The sequence below is a fragment of the Drosophila biarmipes genome, chromosome 3R (assembly GCF_025231255.1).
Source record: "Drosophila biarmipes strain raj3 chromosome 3R, RU_DBia_V1.1, whole genome shotgun sequence".
Classification (NCBI taxonomy): domain Eukaryota; kingdom Metazoa; phylum Arthropoda; class Insecta; order Diptera; family Drosophilidae; genus Drosophila; species Drosophila biarmipes.
This window is the reverse complement of record NC_066616.1, coordinates 29,466,183-29,491,866: the sequence shown is the minus strand read 5'-3', so window position 1 is coordinate 29,491,866 and position 25,684 is coordinate 29,466,183. Positions and strand designations below refer to the sequence as shown.

General features: G+C 48.0%; 9 protein-coding genes across 17 annotated transcripts; 3 read left to right on the top strand and 6 right to left on the bottom strand.

Annotated features, from left to right (window-relative positions):
* Positions 1–847: 847 nt before the first annotated feature.
* Positions 848–2,315, bottom strand: LOC108025517 (uridine diphosphate glucose pyrophosphatase NUDT14). The gene is made up of 2 exons (XM_017096038.3): positions 1,835–2,315; positions 848–1,343 (listed from the first exon to the last, which is right to left on the bottom strand). The coding sequence occupies exons 1-2, from the start codon at positions 2,236–2,238 to the stop codon at positions 1,109–1,111; spliced, it is 639 nt and encodes a 212-aa protein (XP_016951527.1). The 5' UTR covers positions 2,239–2,315; the 3' UTR covers positions 848–1,108.
* Positions 2,316–2,470: 155 nt separating this feature from the next.
* On the bottom strand, positions 2,471–3,243 carry LOC108025515 (uridine diphosphate glucose pyrophosphatase NUDT14). Its single transcript, XM_017096036.3, has one exon. It carries the CDS (start codon positions 3,241–3,243, stop codon positions 2,530–2,532), a length of 714 nt encoding a protein of 237 aa, XP_016951525.1. The 3' UTR covers positions 2,471–2,529.
* A 462-nt stretch (positions 3,244–3,705) lies between these two features.
* LOC108025346 (protein RUFY3) lies at positions 3,706–13,205 on the bottom strand. 6 transcript variants are annotated; one of them, XM_044091747.2, is made up of 7 exons: positions 11,961–12,213; positions 10,999–11,836; positions 7,230–7,663; positions 6,920–7,170; positions 6,459–6,861; positions 4,560–4,657; positions 3,706–4,333 (listed from the first exon to the last, which is right to left on the bottom strand). In XM_044091747.2, exons 2-7 carry the CDS (start codon positions 11,816–11,818, stop codon positions 3,706–3,708), a joined length of 2,634 nt encoding a protein of 877 aa, XP_043947682.1. In that variant the 5' UTR covers positions 11,819–11,836; positions 11,961–12,213. The 6 variants fall into 6 exon arrangements, with proteins under 6 accessions (XP_043947682.1, XP_016951289.1, XP_016951287.1 ...); XM_017095800.3 differs by lacking the exons at positions 10,999–11,836; positions 11,961–12,213 and adding an exon at positions 12,682–13,205; XM_017095798.3 differs by lacking the exons at positions 3,706–4,333; positions 4,560–4,657 and adding an exon at positions 4,744–6,187 and having other exon boundaries at positions 10,855–11,836; positions 11,961–12,227.
* Positions 7,699–10,327, top strand: LOC108025348 (uncharacterized). 3 transcript variants are annotated; one of them, XR_006367625.2, is made up of 5 exons: positions 7,699–9,409; positions 9,465–9,829; positions 9,899–9,955; positions 10,027–10,124; positions 10,186–10,221. XR_006367625.2 is itself a non-coding variant. In XM_017095806.3 (5 exons), exons 1-5 carry the CDS (start codon positions 7,762–7,764, stop codon positions 10,231–10,233), a joined length of 2,229 nt encoding a protein of 742 aa, XP_016951295.1. In that variant the 5' UTR covers positions 7,699–7,761; the 3' UTR covers positions 10,234–10,327. The 3 variants fall into 3 exon arrangements, 2 of the variants coding, with proteins under 2 accessions (XP_016951295.1, XP_016951294.1); XM_017095806.3 differs by having other exon boundaries at positions 9,886–9,955; positions 10,186–10,327; XM_017095805.3 differs by having other exon boundaries at positions 9,883–9,955; positions 10,186–10,327.
* A 334-nt stretch (positions 13,206–13,539) lies between the features above and the next one.
* Positions 13,540–17,300, top strand: LOC108025447 (SCY1-like protein 2). The gene is made up of 6 exons (XM_017095945.2): positions 13,540–13,739; positions 13,822–14,421; positions 14,694–15,569; positions 15,637–15,856; positions 15,915–16,091; positions 16,159–17,300. The coding sequence occupies exons 1-6, from the start codon at positions 13,613–13,615 to the stop codon at positions 16,667–16,669; spliced, it is 2,511 nt and encodes an 836-aa protein (XP_016951434.1). The 5' UTR covers positions 13,540–13,612; the 3' UTR covers positions 16,670–17,300.
* Positions 17,301–17,476: 176 nt separating this feature from the next.
* Positions 17,477–19,062, bottom strand: LOC108025060 (adipocyte plasma membrane-associated protein Hemomucin). 2 transcript variants are annotated; one of them, XM_017095317.3, is made up of 4 exons: positions 18,863–19,058; positions 18,596–18,804; positions 18,252–18,540; positions 17,477–18,197 (listed from the first exon to the last, which is right to left on the bottom strand). In XM_017095317.3, exons 1-4 carry the CDS (start codon positions 18,976–18,978, stop codon positions 17,543–17,545), a joined length of 1,269 nt encoding a protein of 422 aa, XP_016950806.1. In that variant the 5' UTR covers positions 18,979–19,058; the 3' UTR covers positions 17,477–17,542. The 2 variants fall into 2 exon arrangements, with proteins under 2 accessions (XP_016950806.1, XP_050744588.1); XM_050888631.1 differs by having other exon boundaries at positions 17,984–18,197; positions 18,256–18,540; positions 18,863–19,062.
* Positions 19,063–19,193: 131 nt separating this feature from the next.
* Positions 19,194–20,534, bottom strand: LOC108025552 (beta-1,4-N-acetylgalactosaminyltransferase bre-4). Its single transcript, XM_017096084.3, has one exon. The coding sequence runs from the start codon at positions 20,453–20,455 to the stop codon at positions 19,484–19,486; it is 972 nt and encodes a 323-aa protein (XP_016951573.1). The 5' UTR covers positions 20,456–20,534; the 3' UTR covers positions 19,194–19,483.
* Positions 20,535–21,141: 607 nt separating this feature from the next.
* LOC108025478 (probable cleavage and polyadenylation specificity factor subunit 2) lies at positions 21,142–23,576 on the top strand. Its single transcript, XM_017095991.3, has 2 exons — positions 21,142–21,378; positions 21,432–23,576. Exons 1-2 carry the CDS (start codon positions 21,230–21,232, stop codon positions 23,551–23,553), a joined length of 2,271 nt encoding a protein of 756 aa, XP_016951480.1. The 5' UTR covers positions 21,142–21,229; the 3' UTR covers positions 23,554–23,576.
* LOC108025385 (pre-mRNA-splicing factor Slu7) lies at positions 23,568–25,632 on the bottom strand. The gene is made up of 4 exons (XM_017095858.3): positions 24,961–25,632; positions 24,670–24,898; positions 24,428–24,611; positions 23,568–24,364 (listed from the first exon to the last, which is right to left on the bottom strand). Exons 1-4 carry the CDS (start codon positions 25,559–25,561, stop codon positions 23,651–23,653), a joined length of 1,728 nt encoding a protein of 575 aa, XP_016951347.1. The 5' UTR covers positions 25,562–25,632; the 3' UTR covers positions 23,568–23,650.
* Positions 25,633–25,684: the final 52 nt, after the last annotated feature.

The following is a 25,684-nucleotide window of genomic DNA, read 5'->3' as shown; positions in this document are numbered from 1 at the left end:
GCAGTGGCTGGGGCAGGGGGATCTGGGGCAGGAGCAGGGGCATCCGCCGAAAAGGAAGTCAACTCTGAAAAGGCTGAAAGAAATTCTATTACAATGTTGAAATATTGCCAAATCATGGCTCTGGGGTAAATAAATTTCCACGCCACCACTCGCCATGACCGCTGAACCGGGATGGATGGAAATGGAGGATGGATAGATGCTGGTACACGGCAAATAATTGGATGATTAACAAGAATCTACTTATAGTTTAGTTTATAATTGTATGTATTGATAGTAAATGATATTTTAGCACTATACCATAAAAGATATAGAGATATAAATAAAACTATCCGAAATATTATAGATATAAATATATAAATTAAAAAAAAGGCTTCTGCTTGTAATACCAATTGAAAAGTATCATAGCATATCAAACAAGTATTTAAAAATAAGGTAAGAAATATAGAAAGTGCGAATATGAAATGACCCCTAGCCAAATGATATTTCTTTCTCTGGGATCAGGAGTACCAGGAGCGACCATGGAAGCTAAAGTCCCTGGCCGTGTATAAATAAGTAACCTGATCCCAGCAACACGCGGCCTGACAGGGGCCCAAAAACGGCACACAGCTTCGGTTCGGCTCGCTTCGGATGGGTCGGGATTGGGATGGGGTCCCCGGTCCCATCGCATCGCATCGGATCGGATGGGATCGGAGAAAAGCGGAACCCGTTTGGAGCTTCTGCAGCAGCAGCGTCTTGCGGCATTTTGATTTATAGGCGATTTATGCACTTGGCTGCCGCGGTGGGAGTGGAACTCGAAGTGGATGTGGTTGAGGATGTGCATGTGGAAGTGGGAGACGTCTTGACCGAATTCATGAGCGGACAGCTGGCCTGGGTTTATTACATATTACACAGTACATATCATAAGTTTAGCCTCGACAGGCACGGGAATTTCAATATTCGGTATTATCGTATGCGCTCGGCGCACTCACAATGTTCTCGCGGGTATGGAAAGCATTTGAATTCGTGTTGGCTAATACGAGTTACTAAGGCAACGCTGCGGATGCGGACGCATCTTATCTTCTTATCACGGCCGCCGCTTATCTTGGTGAATCAACAGCAATGTTTCGCCCTAGGCTTTGGCACCGGGTGCCTTGTTGGCGAAGAACCACATCAGGCCCATGAGGCAGCTGGGAGGGCTGTTGTTCACAGCGCCCTGCTGGATCATCCGCTTGGCCTCCTCCAGGGACAGCTCCACCACCTCGATGATCTCGTCCTCGACGCCGCCTCCACTGGTGGCCTTGTCCGCGTCGGTCACCTCGCAGTAGTACATGGTTTGCTTGGCACCCGATGAGCCGACGCCAGATCTGGAAGGGATTCAAGAAATTAATAAACTGTTTTCGGTTTTAAAAAAATGGTTAAACTTATTTTTATGTTTTACCACATTTGTGTGTCTTATGTATTATTACTTTTACAAGCTTCCCTATTTTGATTAACTTATACAGGTTGTGGTATCAAGTGCGGTTTATGGTCAAGTAGTAGATTAGTAAGTAGGTTTATCGAGTTAGGTTATCTATAGTACTAAAATGGCTCATTTAATATAATAGAAATAAATTAGATTAAACTAAAGCTAAAATTTTGGAGAAGTTTTTGAAAAATCAATTAAGTAATTGGAAAAACTTTGGATCTATTTATAAAGTGTTTTAGGGGCTATAGGATACCGACCATTCTTTTAAGTCTTAATTGAAACTGTTTTATTTTTTAAGTTATGGAAAATGTCTGCCTTAAAAGTGCCTAGGTGGAGTCCTTGAAACTCAAAACATCTGCAATATATGTTATTAAACATACACCCCCTCACCTGTAGACCATGACTTCCTCGATGCGCTCCACAGGGACATCGTAACCACACTCCTCCACCACCTCCTCCCGGGCGATCTCCACCCAGCTCTTGGACTTGTCCACGATCCCAGCGCACAGCTCCAAGGTGACCCCGATGGAGGGCGGGAACTCCTTGAGGTCCACCTTATCGAAGCTGCCCTGGGCGCTGGAGATGATGCCGTGGTAGACGGCGGGTCGGAACTGACGAACCAGCACCAGTTTCTGGCGAGAAGTGTTGTAGAGGATGATGGCCACGCTGTCGTGGACCTTCAGCAGATCCCAGTTCTTCTCCACGCCGTTCTGGACGTAGTACAGCCGGAAGGGTTTCACATAGGGGGAGTCCTCGGGCAGGGGGCCCAGCCAGATCTTGGAAACGTTTTCCATGCTGAATAATTGGACGTTGGGCACAGAAACACGGCAGTGGCACTATCAACAGCTGACTGGGAAAGCTCCAACCGGCGACGGGGAGGCACAATCAGATGGCAGCTTTCACTTCAGGGAGCTTTTCTGACGTTTGAGGCAAGGGAGTAGATGGTCATACTTTTTGAATTTGAAAAGTTCGTTACAGGGGGAACCACTATATGATTATATTAAAATATGAAATAATATGATAGCCTTATTTTTAAGCTCTACTTAATTTATTTAAGCAATATTATCATTATAAGTCTTTCGTTATTAAGTGGCTGCCTTGGGATCTTTATAGAGAAAGAACCATAGTAGTCCCAGCAAGCAGGAGGGACCCCCATTGGTGGTGGCTCCTGTTTGCACCAGCTTCCTTGACTCCTCCACAGACAGCTCCAACACCTGGATGTTCTCCATATCCACTCCACCGCCCTCCGAGACCTTCTGATCATCGCACACCTCGCAGTAATACAAAGTCATAGCAGCGCTAGACGTTCCAATGCCCGATCTATAATCAAAAACATGCTGCAAGGATTCCGTGGGCACCTCGTAGCCGCACTCTTCCAGGACTTCCTCCTTGGCTATTTCCTTTAGGCTCATATCCTTGTCAACGGCCCCACCACAGAGTTCCAAAGTTACCCCCATTTCCGGAGGACACTTCTCCAGATTGGCTTCTCCTTCGGCCATGGCTGAACTTCCTGCTGAATAAATGCCCTGGTAAACCGCTCCCCTGAACTGCCGTACGAAGATCAGTTTCTCCCGGGATTTGTTGTACAACAGCACCACCACACCATCTATGGTTTTTATAATGTCCACTTGCTTTTCCACATCACTTTCAAGGTAGTGTAGGCGACCAGGCTTAATCCAGGTGGAATCCTTGGGAAGGGGACCGAACCAAATCCTAGATATACAGCTTGCTGGAGTCTTAGGCTCCGATTTGGCAAATAAGCACAAGGAGCGTCGCAGGGAACAAAGTATTTTGAACATATTTCGTATTTTCAAAAAACATTTTGAAACGTTTTGTATACGATTGAATAATTTTGCAATGACAGCGGTAAAACTATAATTTTCTTAAAATTTTTGCTTTCTGAACTATTTTTTAGTTTTCGAGTTCCTTAACACATGGTTTATTATAACTTGATTACAAAACACAATCAACGTAATATATATCGTCAAAAGGATGACTGGGAATTTATCGCAAGGTCGATGGTCAACTACATGTCACAACCAAGGATGCGAGTTCATCTAGGCGGTTATTATTGGACAGTTCTATGAAAATTTGGAATAATTAAATATATATCTAATAAAATTCACATTTAACTTTCAAACACGGTCACCATTTAATGGAACTGTTTAACAAAAAGTACTATCCAATTTCTGGAACTGTCCACTCCGCGGCTAAGATTCCTAGTCAAACATACAGGCATGTCTAGCACACACAATTCCCTATCATTTTGCGGCATAGCAGTTGTCGCACACGCGTACTGGCTTTCCCGGCTGACCCTGGGCATTGATGAGGGGCAGCGTGTGCTCCGAGCAGGCCTTGCAGAAGATCTCCCCGCAGCTGCGGCAGTGGTGTTTCCGCCGCGTGAGATTGAACTCCCGCTCGCAGGCGGTGCAGTGGGTGGCTATGGAGTCTGGTGCCCAGATCCCGGGGCTTCCAACCGCCTCCGGCATGGCCTGCAGCGACTGGGCGGAGCCGGAGAGCAGCTGCCGCTGGCGACGCTCCTGATCCTGCATCTCCGACACCTTCAGCTTGCTCACGCTCAGCTGGATGCCCAGCTCCTCCAGCGTGGTTTGAGCCTCTGACCACTGGGTGCGGACCTTGTCCAGATCAGCCTTCAGCTTCCCGTTCCTCTCCTTCTCCTCGGCCAGTTCCTTAAGGCAGCCCTGCAGATTGGATATTTTCTCCTTCAGCTTCAGCTCCTTCTCCTGCAGGGAGATGCGCCACTCGCGTTCGATCCTGGACTCCGCCTCCGCGCGGGCAGCCCGCTCCTCGCTGGCGGTGACCTGCGTGGTCAGCGTTTGCGACGTGGTCTTTAGAATCTCGCCCAGATTGCTCTTGTCATGGGTCCATCTGGGGAGGGATATATGTGGTTTACTTAAATGTTTATAGTGAATACTCAGAATTTATATTGCATATTGACAGAGAATTAATCCAGATCTTTTTAGAATCAGGCCACGTGGAATTTAGGCTTATCCGAGTGGCTTAACTCTAACTTCCAACATGTTTTGTGGTGTAAAACTCAAACTATGCCAATTATCCCCCTTTACAATCCCCAGCAGCCACTCAGGGATCTTACTTCTTCTCCAGCTGATCGATGATACCGGCCATGTCCTCCTTCTGGGCCTCCAACTTGGTCATCAGCTCGGTTTTGTGCGTTAACGAGGCCTTGCAGTCCTGCCAACGAAGAAAATAAGCGGATGTACCAACGTCGCAATGTTCCGTCATTAGGTGTTAGTAGGGTGGAAATGAAAGACTTGGGGTTCGGATAAGTTTTATTCATCTGGGATCGATTTTGAGAGTACGAGTATTAGAATATATACACAAGCTCCAACGCGTATAATAGATTGCATGGACTTGTAGATTCATATAGTCTCAATATTTATTCATAGTATATAAGTACAATATTTTTTTATTCGACTAGGCTGGGTGTATAGTTACAATATAAGCGATTGCGGGGGGGTCCATACGTACATACATATGTATAATAAACATCTGAAGCCTCTTAATCACACTATACATATATACATACATACGTCGCTATAGTATAATCGTATATAATCATTGTTTACGGGGGCTCTGGGAAGATAATTTAGCTAACAGGTTGCACACTGTAGTAATTCAAAACCTTTAACAATACATTCTATCCGTTTTGGAGATCTGGTCTAGGGCGTAAAGGCATCCTATATGGTACACACACCGGCTATAGGGCTATATAACTTTAGGTTTGTCTAGGTAGTTGCACTTTAAGTTCCGTCCGGGACCTGGAGGCGGACTTTGAGTGGTTGTCCAGGTCCCAAGGATGTTGAGAGCAATGCAGGCCTGTTCCGATTTTCACATGGTGGAATAATTAATCTGTAGCTTATACAGTAAATCAGAGTAGCAAATTTGTTTGAAATGAACTCTCAACAATAATTTCTCCTTATACATGTTAAATAAGATTAATAAATTAAATCTCTCCTTATGTATAAATGCAGTCAGGCACTAAATTCATTCAGTAAAGATAAAAACCTTATTTCAGCCATCAAGAAATGGAAAAAGAAAATTAAATTCAAATTTGGATATTACATCGATTTGTGGAAATCGGAAAAGTTAATACATTTAGTTCTGGTGAAAACCGAAACTGGCCTTAGAAACAAGGAGTCTTATTCTAGATTTAGCTGCGGCTTAAGTATCTCCCTCGGCTGTCTGCTCCCGGCACAGGACATAATCGCTCTGAGATGCATCCACTCCGAAGTGCTGGCTCACCACAGCCGCCGCCTCGGCCAGCTCATCGTTCAGGGACTTGGCGGACGTGGGCGTCTTGGCATCCTTGCTCTCCGGCAGCTCCTCCGGATTGGGTGCATCCGGCTGGCGCGGCGACTTGCGGTACTTGCTCGGATCGAAGGGCGGAAAGGCGTCCATCTTGAGGTGCATCCGCTTCATGGGCGGGCCTGCGTCCTGTTTGTGCTTCTTGGTGAGCGCCTCGAACTTCTCCAGATTCTGCTGTCGTCTGGTGTTGGGGGAGCGGTCTCCGCCAATGGATCCGCCCCCAGCTCCAGCTCCTGATCCCGATCCCGATCCCGACCCAGATCCATAGTGGTGCTGGTCGACGAGCTTCGATTCGTATTTCTTTTCTAGCGATTGTAAAATGTTACCAATTTGTGAGGCTTTCGTTTGCAGGCGCGAGACCATCTCGCCCTTTTGTGTGAGTTCATCTTCACATTCCTGGTTGAATTTTAGACGGGATTACTTTTTGACTTTAAGGCTTAAACCGATTTAACTTGGAGCTAATGATTAAATTATAAACAAATGCTAAACGAAGGGGAAATTATGGCAAAGCTACGGACCAGATGAGCGAATGAATGTGGGCAGATGAGTTGTGAGTAGTGATTTAGATGGGCTGTTAGACAAGGAATCCCTTAGGGAGATAGTAATCTAGCTGCCCAAGAGATTAGCCTTACTAACCCATCCTGATGATGCCGAGTGGACTACTCACCTGCAGCTTGCGGTACATCTCCAAGTTGATCTGCTTGATGTCGTCCAGTTGGCGGCGCAGCGAGACTATCGTGTCCTGCTTCTCGTGGATGTCCTTCTCCAGCAGCTTCATTGCCATGTCGGACTCCGCCTTGAGGGACACCTGCAGCTTGAGTTCCTTCTCCAACTCGCTGGTCTTGCGACGCTCCTCCAGCAGCTCCTCCGAAGCCTTCTCCTTGTCCTTGTCGGAGGAACCCCCTGAACCTGTGGAAGTATTATCCGCCGCCGGAGTGGACTGCCGCATGGCCTGGTTTTCGGCTTGCAGGGCCAACAAACTATTACGAGCAATGGCCAAATCCTCCTTCATCAGGGCATTCGTGGTCGTCAGCGACTCTACCTTGGCCTGAAGATTGCCCACAGTGGCGCTGAAAGATGGTACATAACTTAGCTCAGGTGCTCCATTAAAGAACAGCCATAACCCACTTTAGGTGCCTGTTGAGCTCCTCAATGTAGTTCTTCTGGTCCAGCACCGCAATCATGTTGCCCTGGCCAGTGGCATCCAGCAGGGCGGGCGGAGCACTGTCCTCCGGCGCGGCATCGGCATTCCGTGAACTGGAACGCAGGTACAGCGAAAAGTCGATGACGCCCTGCTGGGAGTCCAGATCCTCCTCCTTGACGCACAGATTGCAATCGATTACGTTCAAACCCACTAGAATGCCCATTATCACAACGATCTGGAGCAGGGAAAGATGTGTTAAAAGGGATTTCTTCAGAGGATTGGGCACACTCAGACCTCATCGCTCATCATCAGGGCATGCGGCTCGTAGTAGTCGTACAGTGAATCATCCCTGTGCTCGATGAGGGCCTGCAGGTAGTCCGATAGCTTCTTTTGCATCAGGGCAATTCTTAGCCAGGCCCGAGCCCGGCCAATGTGGGTGCGAACGGTGGGCAGATCCCTGACACTGGCCGTGATGTCCTGCGCCTCCGGGCAGTAGTGCTCGACGCTCTGCAGCAGGTCCCACAGCTCCTTGCGCGGCCCCAGGAGACCCTTCTTAGGCCTCAAGCCATGGCCCAGGACGTGCTCAATGACGATGAAGAAATGCTGCAGCGGCAGATGATCCGAGTCCAGCATGCGTCCATAGCGGAGGGACTGCTCCAACAGCTCCTTGACCACCAACTTGCAAATATTCACCAGATTGCTGCGCTCTATTTCTGCCGTATCCCTGGCTGCAAATGGAGGAACCATGGAGTCCTAGGATTAAATCTCGATCGGTCAGCGCAGAAATATGCTTCAAAAACAACTGACAAACTGATTTAACTGAGTAATGAACTTTTATGTGCTCTCCTGGCTGCTTTTTTTCCTGGCTCCCGGGGGTTGTCCCATATACAGCATCGACCTGGCCACTTTGGAGGTGCCGACCAACGATTTCCAGAACGAACTGACCCTGCAATCGATGCTCAGCTCGGAGCTGCGCGCCTATCGCAACGGGTTGAACGGGAGGATCGAAGAGGAGCAGAAGGAGGATACTCCCTACGCACCGCCCAGAAGATACCAACAGCCGGAATGGTTGCTGAGGGATCTTCTGCCCAAGGAGCTGCAGAAGGCCCCAAGGAGTGCCATGGAAACGGATACCTTTCTGGGCACAAATCTATTTGGGAGCTACCGCAAGAACTGCTTCTCCACCGAGGACATTGCCCTGATCTCCGCCCGTAAGGACTTTGAGCTGCTGGTGCCCAAATCCTTCCCACAATGCCTGCTCACCGATAGCATCGTCAACATGTTACTGCGGTACTTCAACACTGTTAACCAGATTGTGAAGCGGATGTCGGACGATGACACGCGACTAATCCTCCAGAGAGCCTTCTACGACGCTCTGGGTGGCTATCTTCGCTACTATCTGGTGCCCATGGCCCAGGTGTCCTACTATGCCGGAAGGATCAAACTGAACACCGTGGAGCGCCTGGTGACCATCTATCGGCAGTGTAGAACTACCTTGAATACGAATGGCAATGGCTGGCGTACTCCGAACAAGGATATATTGACCCAGTTCAAGGGAACGAAGATTGAGCCTATCAAGCTGCCCAAGAGCTGCCACGACCAGGAGGATGCCTCCAGCTGCGCCCAGTTGGATCAGAGCTGTATATCCCAGGAGCCGGATCAGGGCTCGATGCTGGTGCCACTGCCCCGCCTGGAGACGCCGGATGAAAGTGGCCTCCTGAGCAACATCTACCTGCCCTTCCGAAAGCGACGCATCTACAATCTTCGCTCTCCCAGATCCGCCTATATCCTCGTAAAATTCTTTCAAACCCTCACCAGCTGTCATCGGTTTCAGGGCATCAGCCAGGTCAACTACAATCGCCAGCTGCTCGCCTGGCTTAGGGAGAACTTGCAGATGCACTATGCCGATGAGGTTTTCTACCCGGGATTGGGAGGCGTACTGCAGATCCAGGAGAGGGTACTGCTGCAGCAGAAGAATTCTGAAGAGGAATCTCAGGACTCCCGGGAAAAGAAAGAGGAGACGGCATCATTTTCCTCCTCCAAAGAAGATTCCCGTAAGTTGAGTCGCTCTGCCATCCACTGGCAGGAGGCCCCTGATCCGCAGCAGGAGCAGGAGCACCAAGACGAGTGGCTCACCGGACTGGAGAAGGTGCACACTCGCCAGGATGAGGTGGAGGAGTGCCGGGAATGCGACAACGATGACACCTTGATCTGGTGCATTGCCGCCTTCCTGGCACTGCTCCTGCTCCTCATCCTGCTCATCATCTGCTGCTGCATGCGAAGGAGCAGGAAGAAGAGGGTCGTTCCCACGGACGCAGAGGCTCCTCCGCCCAAGGAGAAAAAGAAGAAAGTTAGGGAGACGATGATAGTTCAAGAGCCAGAGAAAGAACCCAGGAAAGAGTCTGATGGCGATCGCCGATACTACTACTCCGGATCTGGTCGCTCAACCTCTCAAAGATCGGTTCAGAATGATCGTAAGTGTAAAGGGTAATGGCTGTAGGACCACTGATACGCCCTCTTAATTTGCAGGCTATCCAGGGAACCCGGAGCTAGATTCCTACACCTCCACCTCCTCGCTGGGCTGCCAGTTCAACAAGAAGTGTGTGCCCCTTAAGTTCAACCGCACCAGAGGAGAAGAGTACTATCTGCCGGACAAGAGTCGGGATGAGGTGGCCAAGCCGCTTTCCACGTTCAAGCTTCTCTCCGACGATTCCTCCTCTCACCGGCCTCTCCGTCCTACCACTAAACCCGCTCTGAAGCCCACCCAATCCGCCGTTCCCACCTCGGAGAGCGATCTAATCGCCATGGACAAGGATAGGATGCGACAAAAGCACTCCAGGCAGGAGGAAAAACGGAAAAAGCAAAAGGACCCACAGACCAGCCGGAGAAAAGAGGTAAGTTATCAGAAGTAAGCCAGCTTTCGAGATCCTGAACCCAGAGTCACCAGCAGACCAAATCCTCAGAAGAAAGCAGAAAGCAGTCTTCAGCGGAAAGGCGAACGAACAAAAAAGTGAGGATTGGTGAGTTTAAGTGGACCGGCTTTTTTCGTGATATTAACTGCAGTTAATATTGAACTCTATTGTTATACCAGCAACGGACAACGATTCTTCGGATGATCCTCTTCTGCACAGGAAGAAGTCCTCAGAGAAAAGGGAACCCTCGTCGGGTCGACTAAGGGGCGGCACAGAGGTGCGTTTACTTAATTACTTTAGTAATTTAGCTGTTAATTCATTAAAAAATCCCTCTCTAGTCGGTTAAGGATTCGCCCAGCTGGGAAACGACCTTCGACGACATCTAATTGGCTTAGTTTTCACTTGTTTTTGTTTTTGAGTCACTATTTTGTTAAGTGTATATTTTTTGATAAGCCAATAAACCCTTTGAATTTTAGCTTGTAAAAAGGAAATGGGAAAAGACATATTTTCCCAAGACTTCGAACTAATTAAGCTGTTTATAGACCCTTTGAGTTTAACTTGAGTTTCAGAAGAGCAAGCAACTAAGTGTGCAACAATGCAAAGAGGCATGCAAAGTGATCAAAGATTGCAAGGGCCAACCAAATCGAGAACCCAGATCTAACCATCCATGCTTTTCTAGAGGTTTTCGTTCTCGATACATATCTCAGTTGGTAATTTTAATAAGAATATAATTATAAGAAATTAATCAAAAGGCAACACCTTAAAAAATCAAACATACTTTAGTCTTTGAAAAATAATGAGTGAGGTGACTAAGGAAAGAAAAATAATGCAAAGAATTGAAATAAACTAATAAAAAGTGTAATATTATCAAATAAGACCCGTAGAAAGGCATGGCTTGGACATCCTCTGATTCAGTTGACCCTTGAAATCCCAGAAGACAACGACAAATGAAGAGAACTACAAAGTAGGAGCGTGCTGGGCAACAGAGGCATCAAGAAGCGACCTACAGAGATGCGACCACTCGGCGAAGAGGCCGACACTCTGGTGCGACTGCGACTGGGAGTGCGACTGGGACTGGCCGAGTGCCGAGGAGCCACTGTGGACCATGTCGCACAGTCGGCGGCCGATAAGGTTTTCAATTGCCATAATACCATTGTCCGTGATGTCCAGGGCGCCGCCTCCGCCGCTGCCGCCGTTTCCGCCGCCTCCACTGCCGGTGGACAATCCGGAGAAGCGCTTACTGTTGCGCTTGCTGGAGTTCGAGCCCCCGTTGTAGTTGGATCCAAAGCCAGACTGGGATTGGCCTCCTCCGCCCAGTTTTTCACTCGTCTGCACAGCCTGACTGCCTGTGCCGCCGGCAACATCAATGTCCTGCAGCTCCTTGAGACACAGCCACTCGCCATCGACGGACACCCGAAAGTTGCACAGGTATATGGTGTCCTGGACACCGCCGGCCAGCTCCTCGCTGGTGTTGGCATGCGAGGCTTTGGGCAGGGCAATCGTGTTGCTGCTGTTGTTGGCCTGGTGTTGCTGCTGCGGCTGCAACACTAAGGGTTGCTGCTGTGTCTGTGGTTGTTGCTGCTGCTGCTGTTGCTGCTTGGGCTGCACTTGTTGTGGGGGTGGATTCTGACCCTTTTGGGCTTTGGCCGCCGCTGCCTGGGCCCTTGTTGTTGCTGCTCCAGTTCCGGCAGCAGTTGTTGTTGCCGCTGCCGTCGAGGACTTTGCAGACTTGCCAACTTGTTGTGGCCCCGTTTGAGGCGTCTTCTTGGCCGCCACTGCTCCCGCGGCCAATGACGTCGTGCTGCTCATCGTCGGGGTTTTCACCGCACTCCTCAGTGTCTTCGAGCTGCTGCCACTGGCACTTGATCCTGGCACAGTAGTAGCCGACTTTAAGCGACTGTTGCTGCTGATGTTGTTGTTGTTCGTGGACGACAACTTGGTCTTTTTCGTATCCTCGACGAGTCCACGCATTTTGCTGGGGCTTCGCAACTGCAATGTGTGTGTACGTGGGCGTCCATAAAAATACAGATATATATACAGATGTATCGACGTTACTGCTCGAAAGGTTTTAAGTTTCCTTCTTTGGCAGTTTTTCTGGAACTGCCTGTATTACCTTAAAGTGTTTTCCTTTTCGAAAACCTCTTTGGAAGAGGGATTATTTTGTGAAAATAACCAAATAACCGAAAATTCTCGCCGCTTTGAGGTGGCTGCGTTATCCTGTTGTGTACGCGTTGAGTAAGACTGGCATAAAGTTCTTTATCCTATTGATTTGTCGCGAAGTTGGCGAGCTTTTCGGGAGCTTTCGTTGGGGGTGTTCTCGAAGGTTTATATCTAAACTTTAGATACATCTGATGCACATTCATTTCCGGTGACATTTTTACGACGCATGTTTATTATTTATTTTTAAAACTGTTTTTATATGAATTTCGGATGGGAAAAAAGAAAGTAATTTTCCCTGATGCACAAAATGTATTCATACATTTTTATTTTATAAAATCGTATTTGTTATTAAATCACTAGAATTAATAGGGTGGGTCTTGTTTCTTTTTAGTCATATAATCACCATTTTGTATATTATCATTATATTATTATGTATTACCCCATTACTTATGTTTATTATTGTCATTTAAAAAATAGTTATAATCTAAAATAAATATCCCGCAGCTAAGCTAAAAATTCTATACAAAAACAATGGCAATGTGACCGAAATATTGCCATATATCAACCATAATAATATATTATAAGTGTGCCTAATATATCTAACACTTTACTATAGATAACGCCACACAAAAACAAAGCTGCTTATCATCATATGAACAATGCTTGGAACTCACCGCGTTTCATTCTCTTGGCTAGGAGTTTCGACGGCGATGGCAACGGAGCTGGATCCGGGGTGGGTGGCCCAACAGGTGGGCTGGGTTGCTCCGGATACGGGTACGTGGTGGTCCCATCAATTACCTCTGAGTTGGCGGCTGCCGCGGCCGCATTCGAGAACTGCGTGGAGATGTGGCTGAAGATCTGCGAGGAGATGCTCTCCGTGCGCCTAAAGGTGTTGCGTAGGCGGTCCAGCGAGGATGTGGACGTGGAGGAGCTGGGCGCAGGCGCGGCTCCTCCACTGGGGGGCGGTACCGGAGCGGAGGCACTTGGCGAGCGAGAAAGCGACTGGGAGTCGTCGCTCCTTTCGCGGCGCACCAGCAGCTCGTCCGTGCTCATCGTGAATCACTCGACGCGCTACACTTTTCGGGACACGCAGCGAGATCACATGAATTGACCCGACTCAATTATACGCGCTAATTTCACTCAATTGCACTTGCACACGGCGTAAACAACAAAGTTTGTCAATACAAAGTGGAAACAGCTGTTGCTTTGCGATTGGGGAAGGGCGATAACTGTCACTGGTCACGAGTCACGGTTATCGCAGCTCGATATTTAGCGGAGTTATGAGTCGTTGTAATCGAAGTACAGTAAACGCTTCTGTCAAGAATCAATTTTAAATGCATGCAGAGTACAAATGGGCCAAAGCATAATTTACTAACAGTTTTAATTCTTAATTTAAAGCATTTGAAATTTATTTTTTTAGTCCTCCTTAAGCGAGTCGATCGTAAATTATAATAAATTAATATATTCTAAAGCACGGTCACACTACAGCTTTGCCGATAGACCGATAGGTTCAGAAACACATCGCTATCAGTTATCGAAGTACCAAGGGCCCCATAAATATTGATTGCTAAAACAAAAGGATTTGCAGTTGCAAATTCGCTCAGGATGGACATGATAAACAAGTTCTACTCATCTGCTGTGCAGACGGTGTCCACACTGTCCGGCGTTTTGCCCGGGAACAATGTGACGCGGGAGTACGAGGTGCTGGACCAGGTGTGCACCGCCGGAGTGGGTGAGTCTTAGCTGCGCTCCACTGCGCACGGAATCCAACATATTGCCGCTGATATCATGTAAACCCAATCCCCACCGAACAGGCCTGATGTGGAAGGTGTACAATGGCCACAAGAAGAGCACCAAGCAGGAGGTCTCCGTGTTCGTGTTTGAGAAAAAGTCCCTTGAGCGCTGGTCAAAGGATGACAGGGAGACCATGCTGGAAACACTGCGCCGAGGGGTTCAGCAGCTCACCAAAATACGTCATCCGCATGTCCTGACCGTACAGCATCCGCTGGAGGAGAGCCGGGACTCCCTGGCCTTTGCCACGGAGCCCGTTTTTGCCTCATTGGCCAACGTAGTGGGCGACAATGTGCGCTCTGAGAAGAAGCTTTACGATGTGGAGATCCGACACGGTCTGCTTCAGCTCTTCGATGGTCTGCAGTTCCTGCACCAGGACGCCAAGATTATCCACCGCAACATCAGCGCCGAGACGATCGTGATCAACAAGAACCGCAGTTGGAAGCTCTTTGGCTTTGACTTTTGTATCGCCAACCAACCGGCCACTAATGGCACGCCCCACTGGCCCTTCCGGGAGTACACCACTTCCTTGCACGTCCTGGCACAGCCCAGTCTGGAGTACACAGCGCCGGAATTGGCACTAAACAGTATCAACACCCCAGACAGTGATCTCTTTTCGTTGGGTAAGCAAATTAAAAGTTTTTCATTTATGTTTATTTGTTATTTAGTGTTTATCTGTTTAACTAAGTGCACACACATTCCATTCTTCTTTTAGCTGTGCCCTAATTTGTTTAAATGAGTCAGTGCCAAAGCCAAACCTGTTGTTTTTGTAGATAATTTATACATCAAATGCGATTAGTAATATAGATAAATTGATAAGACTGCTATATTATCTTTTTCTTGAACTACATTTCATTTTCAAAACTAATTACTTTTACAAATTGATTCATTATAGGCGTACTCATCTTCACCATCTATGCCGGCAAGCCGCTGAAGATGTTTGGCAGTGATTACAGCAGCTTTCGGCGCTACGCTAATGATCTGAACCAGCGGAAGTATCCACCCATGAACGCAGTACCCAGCGAGCTGACCGAGAGCCTCAAGGCGCTACTGCATCCCAGTGCCAGCCTGCGCCCAAAGCTGCATGAGCTCAAGCAGATCGCTTATTTTCAGGACGTTGGCGTCAAGACACTCAGCTATTTGGACTCGCTTTATCAGTGGGACAACCTGCAGAAGTCCAAGTTCTACAAGGGTCTACCGCAGATTATTCCGACGCTGCCCCACCGCGTCAATTTACACTCGATACTTCCTTATCTGGTCAAAGAGTTCGTCAACTCGCCGATGATTCCGTTCGTGCTGCCCAATGTCCTGCTTATTGCGGAGATGAGCAGCCAGCGGGAGTACTGCGACCACATTCTCCCGCACCTGAAACCGATCTTCAAGCTTACGGATCCCATTCAGATCCTTTTGATCTTTATGCAAAAGATGGATCTGCTGCTGAAGCTCACGCCGGCGGAAGAGGTGAAACAGAGTGTGCTGCCGCTGTTGTATCGATCTCTGGAATGCGACATGCCCCAAATCCAGGATCTCTGTCTGGCGGTCCTCCCCACATTCTCCACTCTGATCGACTACAACGCCATGAAGAACTCTGTGCTGCCGCGCATCAAAAAATTGTGCCTTCAAAGCAGCAATGTCTCGGTGAAGGTTAACTGTCTGATATCCATTGGCAAGCTCCTGGAAAATCTGGATAAGTGGCTGGTGCTGGACGAGATTCTGCCCTTCTTGCAGCAAATTCAAAGCCGCGAGCCGGCAATCATTATGGGAATTATTGGTGAGCTTTAAAGTCTACCGAAACAATCGCAGTCAGTTGTCTAAAATGTTTTCCTTAACCCTTTCAGGCATCTATAAAATCGCCATGACCAATACCAAATTGGGAATTACAAAGGATGTGATGGCACATAAATGTATTCCTTACCTGGTACCCCTTAGTGTGGAGAACGGCCTCACCATAGCGCAATTTAACACGATTATAGCCTTGATAAAGGAAATGTTGGGCCGTGTGGAGCAAGAGCAGCGGGAGAAACTGCAGCAGCTCTCTACCATACAGCGAGACAATAAGTAAGATTCAGTTCAATTTTGAAAAGAATTTTTTACAATATAATCATCCACCAAACAGACCCAAAGATGCTTCCGAAATATTGGCCAATGAGCTGGAGAGCTCTACTATCTCCCCCAATGGTTCCGGTAATGGTAACAAGAACAACGATGACATGTTTTCCGGATTCACTGTGGGCCAGCCAAATGCCTCCACGGCCGCTCCTCTGGCACCGGTCAAGGCCAGGGAACAACTCAAGTAGGAATCAATCAAGACGGAACCGAACAAAGGCAGCTGAAACTCAAGAAATCCTTTGTAATTCCAGAATATCGCACAATACTATATCGTCGCCGCCAGGAGCCAGGCCAGATATTCTGTCTTCAATGATGCAGAGCAACCTCACTGGTCTGGGGACAACGGCAGTGACAGCTCCTCCTGCCTCAGCTCCCACACAACAAATGCATACCAACAACGGTTGGCACAGTGCGAATCCTCTGGTGATGAACCATCAACTGGCCTCGCCGCAGGCCAGCAACAACAATTCCTTTTCGCTGGACGACCTGGATCCCTTCGCTGGCGGAAGACCAGCCATTGGAGCTCCAAAGCCCAGCAACACAAACGGTGCCAATATGTATACGCTGCAGCAGCCCACGGTTAATTACATCTACCCAACTGGGTATAGTCTGAATAACATCCAGCAGCAGCAGCAGCAGCAACTCCTGGGAAAGCCCAGCCAAGCTCCTACGCTACAACCGCAGACGCAGCCGCTGCTGCCGGCGGATAACCAGAACCTCAACGCACTCTCCCAGCAAGACATACTTAACTTCTTGAACTAGACGCAGTCGTAGCCAATAACAATTGATAGAACTCCATATTCCATGTATTTAATATACCAGGCAAACTATAGTTACCAGGTTGCGCCGCTTTGTGGGTCCAGAGTTCTAAGCGCTAAAAGTAATCCTTGGAGAGTCATATCCATTTATTACTTTTTGCACATAGAATTTAAAAACACTGGCAATCGAGCAAAACGACTCAACCTGTTATTATTCACTTATAGTACTATTTATACATATAAATTTATCTGTGCAAGTGTGTGAATGTCCCGTCTAATTGTGTGTGCGTGTTTGTTAGAAATGTTTTAAATTATATTATGTAGATTTTAACACAAGTCTTTTGGACTCCTGCTCGTTGCCACATTCCGCAATCGATATCAAGTGTGAGACGAAACGAATGCATATAGTTAAATAGAATATGTATTATTATTAGCTAGACAAAAGCCAACCAACTATGTTCTGTGCAATTGCTCCTTACCTATATTTTACAAAATATATCAAATTAACGAAACGGTTTTCGGTGTGATTAAATACTATATTTATTTAAATTCATTTAGTAGTTCTTTACAAATAAAATTAAAAATATGAGCAAGTTGTTAAGACAAATATAACTTTATTTATTTGTAATAGTTTATTCAGTTTGAAATTTGATTAGTTTTTATAACTATTTTAAAGAGTTTTCTCTCTATTATCTCACTATGTTTCCATTCCAATCCATAGGAAGTACAGAGGTGCGTGAGTTCCACATCCAAGAGTCATCATTATAAAAATATTAAATTCGATTGCTGCGATAAATTAGTACAAAACCACTCTACTTTAAAAGTATATTTTTATTTAACAGATATTCAATTTCACATCACATTCACCCCTAAAAATCTATATTAGTTGGTCTTCCCTAGCTTCAGCTCCTTTAACAGACTTCACCACATCTTTGGGTAGTTTAACTTTAGCAATATGCTGATTAAAAGGGGATCCCAAGTATAAGTGTCCTTTAATTTCCAGAACATGAGATAACCCCGAAGCTGATCTATCAAATCCATGAAGGGATCTCACAATATTTCCGTTCCAATCCACACGAACCACAGTGCTGCGATTCGGAGCATTGCTGGAGGCCATCTCATTAAAAGAGTGGAACAGTCGAGCCCCAATATTGTTCGGATATATTTGGTTAGAAACTCGGAAGGGAAGCTGCAGTAGACCGACCAGGCGAGCGAGGAAGGATCGTATCCTTGGATAGGGAGCCAAAGTGGCGAACAAGTTGGGATTCTCACTATCTGAAGCCACGCCCAAAGGAATCCAAATTCCCTCATTATCGGCGGTGAGATTATCCGGCCATCCAGGCAAGCCATCCACAAAGACTTCACTCTGACCCGCCCGAGGTCCTTTGAGGTGGTACTTGGTCAGACGCATGGCCGTCGTTTCGGCTAGGATTATAAAGTCCTCACTGGGACTTAAAGCCAAGCCGTTGGCAAAGGCCAACTCATCGAGGAGTACCTCGTTTGTCTGCTTTTCCCGATCGTATCTGAAGAGTCTAAGGAGGGGAAGTATGTTATTGTTGTGCAGATAGATTATAGATTAAACTCACCGACCCGAAGGATTAGCGAAAGGAGCCAGTACAAAGTCATCCGACAAAGAATCGGTCCAGTAAATATCACCCTTCCTGCTGACTGCCAACGAATTAAACAGCCTAGCCCTGCGGTTCACACTCTTGCCAGGCAGGATCTGCTCAGCGGACACCAACCTGGTCTTCTCCTTCGTAATCAGGTTAACTTGCCATATTCCATAATATGAATCGGCTACAATTAGATTGTTGCCCTGGGTGTCCAAGGCCAAGCCCACAGGATAGCCACACAGCTCATCGTCAAAAATATAATCTGGGGAGCATATCATCAGTACTGTAGATAATGGTGATCGAACGTGCTATCGTACCACAGGGTTGACCTATTTTTGTGAAAGGCTGTATATTCTTTTCACTGTTGAGTTGAAGGACCTCTCCACTGTGAATGCCCGTGAATATCTTGTCCTCGACAGCTAGAAGGCACTCTGGTCCAAAGATCCGATCCTTCCACAACTGCCGGGCACCATTCAGGTGAAAGTTCGGCTTCAGCACTCCCTTAAGTTCCCTGGGTGGCTTGATACTGCGAAAAACAAAGAGGTTTAGTTATTATTGAACCCTTCACAAATATTTCAACTTACTCATATTCCTTAAATGGAAAAGTGGTGTTAGGAGGCAGTCCAGGGAGTAGCAATACAGCTCCCAGGAAAAGCGCCCCAAAAATAAGTGCTTTTAGCAATGCGCCTAGAAAACCCATGGCTGAATACACCAGAGATTGTAGTATGGGACTGAGGCCCACTTAAAATGTGAAGAGGCAACAAAGTTCAAGTGTCAAGATAATGGAATAAGCAATAGTGCGATAACCAATGTCTAAGCAACTCTACATTTCGAATAGTGTTATTTATATTTACCTAGATTATCCCAATTTTAAATTTAATAGTAACCGCTTTCCTTTAAAAGAAAACAAACCGGTTTTCACATTTTATTCCATTTATTATTGGCAGAGGCAGAGCGTGCTTAACATGGCGATACCCGGTTAATCTCATAGATCTGCATTGTACTTCAATTACAGCTTTGACTCCTCCCATCCTTCCCAGCTTCTTAGCCTAGTGAGTGAGATATCACGATCGATTCGGAACGCATTGTCTAAGGCGGCAGCTAATCGGATGCTAAGATAAGTGCATCCAAGTTAAAAACAATTGGAGGTACCGACTAAGAAAACGTTTGGCCTACAAGCTAAAATATAACAAATACTGGCTCCCTCAGGTCTCCACCAGGATGTGGGTAAACAGGCTGTGCATTCGTCGCTCCACCTCCTTGTAGACCAGCGAATTGAGTCCGTCCGAGTGCTGGCGCAGCGTCGCCGCCCTCAGAAGCGCCACACGGTTGGCATTGGGTCGCTCCGGCTTGTGTTTCAGCATGGTGTACTCACTGAACTCCATGGCAAATCGACAGATGTCGATGTTCTTCGCCTGCAAGCGCTCGTAGAGATCGTCGTCCTCGCCGCCCCAGCCGTGATACAGATTGGACATCCCGTTGATCTGCTGGAACTGGACGGTGTTGATGGCCACCACTCCGCCGAACAGACCTCGATAGGGCAGTCGGAACCGCCAGTGATCCAGGGCGGAGCACATGTGCCGGGGACGCTCGGTGCACGCGTATATCTGGCCCGAATTAAGGGGCAGCAGGTCCACGTCGTGGAGGATCAGGCAGGGGAATCCATACTCGGCTGCCACCTGGGCGCCAATGTTGAAGAGCATCGCCCGGTTGAAGGGCTTGTGATCGAACTGTTCGACCAGGAAAATCCGATAGTGGATCAGCTGCTGCGGCAGGTAATTGTGCATGTAGGTGAGGAAGGCGTGCAGCTGCTCCTCGCGCTGCCTGTACGGCACAATGATGGCGGTGCTGTAGCGTGCCTGACATCCTTCCGGACGGAACTCGCCACCAGGATGGATTTCCGCGCCCCGCTGCACCGAGCCGTGGTAGTGGGACAGATGGTAGACGAACCTGTTCTCGGCAATGATTTCCGAGTAGTCGCACTTGAAGACCTCCTGCAGGGACACATTCCGGGTCACCTGCGTCAGCAGTGCCTCCTCGATCTGCGATTCCTCGATGTACTCGTAGTGCGAGGCAAACCGGAAGGGCAGGCACAAGTACACGATGAGGGTGATCAGCCCGATGGCGAGGAGCAAGTCATAGATGTGGAAGCTCCGGAGCCAGAGCCGCACGAACATCGTTGGCAGGAACTCTTGATTCAGCGGTTTCTGTGGGAATTCCGCATCCTAATTCCGGACGCAATCGAGATTCGCGGGCGGTTGGCGAAAAACAGCTGACGACCAGGGATGACACTCATCACCACGCACAGACGTCTACAGTGGAGACGCAATAGGGCAAACTGTCAAGTTACCCATTGCTAGTCGCTCAAATTAGCTCTATTAAAATTAATTTTTTTAACAATTGTTTTATTTTATTAACATATTAATAATATATATAATTTGAAATCATAAATTTATATCTGTGAAAAGTTGAATTGAAATTCAATTCTAGGAGTATCCACTGTATATCCACATAATTTTTTGACTTTTTTGGCGGTTTCATATAAAAATTCCGACTGCGCGCCCTTGCTTATTAAAATGCAGATAAGATTTATTGTTGTATGTATGTATGAAAAAGTTGAACAAATATTAATTTTGAGTCATGGATAAGCGAATGATAAGGTCATACAACGTCAAATATACAATTTTTTATTCAGTATTTTATACGGAATTTATATGACTCTTTATATAAAAGGGAGTAATTGTTAGATAAGATTCGTATAAATAAATAAATTAAATTAAAAATATTTTAGAAGTTATTTCTTCTTTTATTTGATATTCCCTTTATAAATAATGCCAAAACAGTCTGGCAACGCTGCGAAAGTTTGTTCTGCATCCCTGGACCGGCGGAAAACGACCAGTTTTTTGCTTAATTTTCTCGTTTTTAATGTGCAGGCGGTTTAATTGCTTAAAATGACGTCCATTATTAAGCTGCACACTATATCCGGGGCGATGGACGAGTCGCCGCCGTGCTATATCCTCCAGATAGACGATGTACGGATTTTGCTGGACTGCGGGTGGGACGAAAAGTTCGACGCCAACTTCATCAAGGAGCTAAAGAGGTAAACGAAAGGAAAATACAGGGCAACAATAATACATTTTCCATTATTTCCAGGCAAGTGCACACCCTGGATGCTGTGCTGCTGTCACATCCGGATGCATATCACCTGGGTGCCTTGCCGTACTTGGTGGGCAAGCTGGGACTCAATTGCCCCATTTATGCCACCATTCCCGTGTTCAAAATGGGCCAAATGTTCATGTACGACCTGTACATGTCGCACTTTAACATGGGCGACTTCGACCTCTTCTCGCTGGACGACGTGGACACGGCCTTCGAGAAGATCACCCAGCTAAAGTACAACCAAACGGTTTCGCTGAAGGGCAAGGGCTATGGCATATCCATAACGCCTCTGAATGCAGGACACATGATCGGCGGCACCATCTGGAAGATTGTCAAGGTGGGCGAGGAGGATATTGTCTACGCCACCGACTTCAATCACAAGAAGGAGCGTCATCTGAGCGGTTGTGAGCTGGACAGGCTACAGAGACCCTCGCTGCTCATCACCGATGCCTACAATGCACAGTACCAGCAGGCCAGAAGAAGGGCTCGCGATGAAAAACTGATGACCAACATCCTGCAGACGGTGCGCAATAATGGCAATGTACTGATAGCCGTGGACACGGCAGGACGTGTCCTAGAGCTGGCCCACATGTTGGACCAACTCTGGAAGAACAAGGAATCTGGTCTGATGGCCTACTCCCTGGCCCTTCTCAACAATGTCAGCTATAACGTGATTGAGTTTGCCAAATCGCAAATCGAATGGATGAGCGACAAACTCACAAAGGCCTTCGAGGGAGCCCGCAACAATCCCTTCCAGTTCAAGCACATCCAGCTTTGTCACTCGCTGGCGGATGTCTATAAGCTGCCGGCGGGTCCAAAAGTAGTGCTGGCCAGCACTCCAGACTTGGAGAGCGGATTCACAAGGGACCTCTTTGTGCAATGGGCCAGCAATGCCAACAACAGCATTATCCTGACCACTCGAACCTCTCCCGGGACTTTGGCAATGGAACTGGTAGAGAACTGCACGCCGGGCAAGCAAATCGAGTTGGACGTCAGGCGAAGGGTTGAACTAGAAGGTGCCGAGCTGGAGGAATACATTCGCACACAGGGCGAGAAACTAAATCCCCTCATCGTTAAACCCGATGTGGAGGAGGAGAGCAGTTCCGAGTCCGAAGACGACATCGAGATGAGCGTCATTACGGGTAAGCACGACATTGTGGTCCGGCCGGAGGGTCGTCATCATTCCGGCTTCTTCAAGTCCAACAAGCGACACCATGTGATGTTCCCCTATCACGAGGAGAAAGTGAAGTACGATGAGTACGGGGAGATCATCAATCTGGACGATTACCGAATTGCTGATACGGGGGGCTACGATTATGTTCCCATGGAGGAACAGAACAAGGAAAATGTAAAGAAGGAGGAACCTGGCGTAGGAGCAGATCAACAGGTTAACGGAGGCATCGGCGACAACGATGTTCAGCTGCTGGAGAAGCCCACTAAGCTGATAAACCAACGCAAAACTATCGAGGTGAATGCCCAGATTCAGAGGATCGATTTCGAAGGTCGCTCCGACGGCGAGTCCATGCTGAAGATTCTTTCCCAGCTCCGGCCACGGCGGGTTATTGTCATTCACGGCAATGCGGAGGGCACCCAAGTGGTGGCCAGACACTGCGAGCAGAATGTCGGAGCGCGAGTTTTCACTCCGCAGAAGGGGGAGATTATCGACGTCACAACTGAGATCCACATCTACCAGGTGCGCCTGACGGAGGGACTTGTCTCCCAGCTGCAGTTCCAAAAGGGCAAGGACGCAGAGGTGGCGTGGGTAGATGGTCGTCTTGGCATGCGTGTCAAGGCCATCGAAGCACCCATGGACGTCACGGTGGAGCAGGACGCAGCAGTGCAGGAAGGCAAGACCTTAACCCTGGAGACGCTGGCCGAGGATGAAATTCCAGTCCACAACTCTGTGCTCATTAACGAACTGAAGCTCTCCGACTTTAAGCAGATTCTCATGCGTAATAACATCAACTCGGAGTTCTCCGGCGGCGTGCTCTGGTGCAGCAATGGAACTCTGGCTTTGCGGCGCGTTGATGTCGGCAAAGTGGCCATGGAGGGCTGCTTGTCCGAGGAGTACTACAAGATCAGAGAGCTGCTTTACGAGCAGTATGCGATTGTTTAATATTAAAGATGACGTTTCTCTTACTTCTTCTTGGTTCGTTTTACTTTTTAAGATAAGAAATTGTGTTAGTTATGGATAGTTAGTGTTATTTTATTGTCTACATAAACTGCAGCATGGGATCTTCCGACCTCGGCCGCTTCTTCTTCCACTCCTCAATCTCGTCTTCTGTGGGCGCCTTCACATCGTACATGCTGTTGTACGCCCGCTTGCGATCGTCAAGTTCCTCGGAAACGTCCTTTTTCTTGGACTTCTCCTCCTCCTCCTTGGCTTCCTTGTACTTGGATTTCTGTTTGCGCTGCTCCTTGGCCTTCTTTTTCTTCTCGCGCTTTTTCGACTTCTTCTTGGACTTTTTCTTCTCCGGTTTTACTTCCTCCTCTTCCGACGAAGAGGATTCTGAACTCGGAGCTGAGTCTACTTCGGAGGCGGGCCTTTCTGGTGGCACTTCAGGTACCTTAAATTGAACTTGGGCTCCCGGCTCTGCGGCAGCTACTGTGCTGGAACTGGTGGGGTGCTGTTCTGAGTAGCCCTCTGGCTCCTGCATGCCCACACAGTAGGAGTTCTTGATGAAGGACTTGCAGCACTTGTAGCCCCAGCGACCGGCGTTCCAGAAGCTGCCCCAAACGGTCGTGTGGTTGTTGATGTACACATCCTCCTCGTAGATACTGCGCGCCTTGGGCTTCTCCACACCCTTGATGATTTTGCCGCTGCGGGAGTACTCGATGTACTCCTCGGTCTGTGCCAGTAACAGTGACTTTGGCGGCACCTGCAGGTGCTCCTCGCCTCCATACTTCTCCACAATATGCGTTTTAGTCTGTAATCGAAAATAAATGTATAGGAAACTATGCGATTGTCATCTGATCAAAGAAATACTTACACTCGACTTGAACTGTTCTTTTTTCTGCTCGTATTCTTTTTGCAGCAGCTCCAGCTTAGTGGGTTCGGCAAGTAGATGGACATCAACTCCCTTGCCATGAGCCTCCCAGGCAAACAACTGGGCGGTGGCCTGGGCTGTGGTGTCTCCAGAGAAGCGCACAAAATTTTCGCCGGCAAACTCAGCTCTGCAAGAGTATAAAGTTAGGTAATATATATATTTCAGAATAAGACTTTGGTACATACTCTTCCTCGGGTACTGCGGGATTCGGATTGTCACGCATGGAGCGCGTTTTGGGATCGTAGTAGGCTGAGTTCGGGTCCAAGTTCCTCAGGTACTTAGCTGTGTCTTCACGGATACGCAAGTTGCGCACCGTGATGCGCTGTTTGGAGTCGACCTTGGTGCCCGGCATGTCCACCTCATCCACATATTTGTCCTCGTTGCCCTCCTCATCGGATATTTCGGCATCGGGGTCTAAAGGGTTGAAAAAAATGGTATAGTAATAACTTTTTGGATTATTAGAATGTTACTCATACCATTTTTGAGCTTCTCTGCCTTGAGCTGTCGCTTGGCCTCCTCCACCTTCTCGTACTCCTCGATGATCTCCCTGTGGTTGGCCGGATCATAGCTGCTCCAGCGGTCTCGTTTCTCGTCATAGTTGACCGCCGCCTCGTTGACCAAGTGCTCGTCGTGGACGACAATGGACTCGGCGTACTTGGCTTGGACCTTGCGCGGCCGTTCCAGGCAATCCTTGCGCTTGTGGGTAACTGCACCGCAGTTTTCGCAGGCGCCTTTCCTGAACTTGGTGATGATGCGCGACGTGTTGAGACCCTTGGGAGCCCTCTTGTCCAGCTGTCCCTGCTCGTCCTCGTGCTGCGGACGCTGATGCTTGAGTGTAGGCCCCGCCGAACCGTAGTACCACGGAGCATTGGATATATACTGTGGAATATGCGGATTTATGTCGCGACCCTCTTCGTCCACGGCGGCTGGAGCTGTTCCCGCTTTCCGGGCCTCCTCCAGCTCCTTGGCCTTGCGCCAGTCCTCGCGGGACTTCTTCTTGGGCTCCTCCTCCGCATCCTGGTCGTGCTTGCTCTGGATGATCTGCGAGACGGGCGTGCGCATGGGCCCCGAACTCATTTTGCTTATATTATATTATTTATTTATTTTTCCTGATAATAGTCAGGCAATCGATTATCGGTTATCGAAGAGTGTTGTTAAACGGCAGAGCCGCAGTCAGTGTTGGTCAACCATTAACCATAG

What these genes read in the sequence shown, in the direction of transcription:
- LOC108025060 (XM_017095317.3), bottom strand. Translation starts at nt 18,978, where the DNA reads ATGGGTTTTCTAGGCGCATTGCTAAAAGCACTTATTTTTGGGGCGCTT. An exon ending in AAAAATAGGTCAACCCTGTG is followed by an intron (nt 18,541 to 18,595) that starts GTACGATAGCAC and finishes TATGCTCCCCAG; the next exon opens with ATTATATTTTTGACGATGAG. An exon ending in TTCGCTAATCCTTCGGGTCG is followed by an intron (nt 18,198 to 18,251) that starts GTGAGTTTAATC and finishes TCCCCTCCTTAG; the next exon opens with ACTCTTCAGATACGATCGGG.
- LOC108025346 (XM_044091747.2), bottom strand. Translation starts at nt 11,818, where the DNA reads ATGCGTGGACTCGTCGAGGATACGAAAAAGACCAAGTTGTCGTCCACG. An exon ending in GAGCTCAACAGGCACCTAAA is followed by an intron (nt 6,862 to 6,919) that starts GTGGGTTATGGC and finishes ACCATCTTTCAG; the next exon opens with CGCCACTGTGGGCAATCTTC. An exon ending in ATCGATCAGCTGGAGAAGAA is followed by an intron (nt 4,334 to 4,559) that starts GTAAGATCCCTG and finishes ATCCCTCCCCAG; the next exon opens with ATGGACCCATGACAAGAGCA.
- LOC108025552 (XM_017096084.3), bottom strand. Translation starts at nt 20,455, where the DNA reads ATGTTCGTGCGGCTCTGGCTCCGGAGCTTCCACATCTATGACTTGCTC.
- LOC108025517 (XM_017096038.3), bottom strand. Translation starts at nt 2,238, where the DNA reads ATGGAAAACGTTTCCAAGATCTGGCTGGGCCCCCTGCCCGAGGACTCC. An exon ending in GAGGAAGTCATGGTCTACAG is followed by an intron (nt 1,344 to 1,834) that starts GTGAGGGGGTGT and finishes AATCCCTTCCAG; the next exon opens with ATCTGGCGTCGGCTCATCGG.
- LOC108025385 (XM_017095858.3), bottom strand. Translation starts at nt 25,561, where the DNA reads ATGAGTTCGGGGCCCATGCGCACGCCCGTCTCGCAGATCATCCAGAGC. An exon ending in GGCAGAGAAGCTCAAAAATG is followed by an intron (nt 24,899 to 24,960) that starts GTATGAGTAACA and finishes TCAACCCTTTAG; the next exon opens with ACCCCGATGCCGAAATATCC. An exon ending in AAGAACAGTTCAAGTCGAGT is followed by an intron (nt 24,365 to 24,427) that starts GTAAGTATTTCT and finishes TTTCGATTACAG; the next exon opens with ACTAAAACGCATATTGTGGA.
- LOC108025348 (XM_017095805.3), top strand. Translation starts at nt 7,762, where the DNA reads ATGAACTTTTATGTGCTCTCCTGGCTGCTTTTTTTCCTGGCTCCCGGG. An exon ending in AGACCAGCCGGAGAAAAGAG is followed by an intron (nt 9,830 to 9,882) that starts GTAAGTTATCAG and finishes CAGAGTCACCAG; the next exon opens with CAGACCAAATCCTCAGAAGA. An exon ending in GACTAAGGGGCGGCACAGAG is followed by an intron (nt 10,125 to 10,185) that starts GTGCGTTTACTT and finishes ATCCCTCTCTAG; the next exon opens with TCGGTTAAGGATTCGCCCAG.
- LOC108025515 (XM_017096036.3), bottom strand. Translation starts at nt 3,243, where the DNA reads ATGTTCAAAATACTTTGTTCCCTGCGACGCTCCTTGTGCTTATTTGCC.
- LOC108025478 (XM_017095991.3), top strand. Translation starts at nt 21,230, where the DNA reads ATGACGTCCATTATTAAGCTGCACACTATATCCGGGGCGATGGACGAG. An exon ending in TTCATCAAGGAGCTAAAGAG is followed by an intron (nt 21,379 to 21,431) that starts GTAAACGAAAGG and finishes CATTATTTCCAG; the next exon opens with GCAAGTGCACACCCTGGATG.
- LOC108025447 (XM_017095945.2), top strand. Translation starts at nt 13,613, where the DNA reads ATGGACATGATAAACAAGTTCTACTCATCTGCTGTGCAGACGGTGTCC. An exon ending in CAGTGATCTCTTTTCGTTGG is followed by an intron (nt 14,422 to 14,693) that starts GTAAGCAAATTA and finishes GATTCATTATAG; the next exon opens with GCGTACTCATCTTCACCATC. An exon ending in AAGGCCAGGGAACAACTCAA is followed by an intron (nt 16,092 to 16,158) that starts GTAGGAATCAAT and finishes TTGTAATTCCAG; the next exon opens with AATATCGCACAATACTATAT.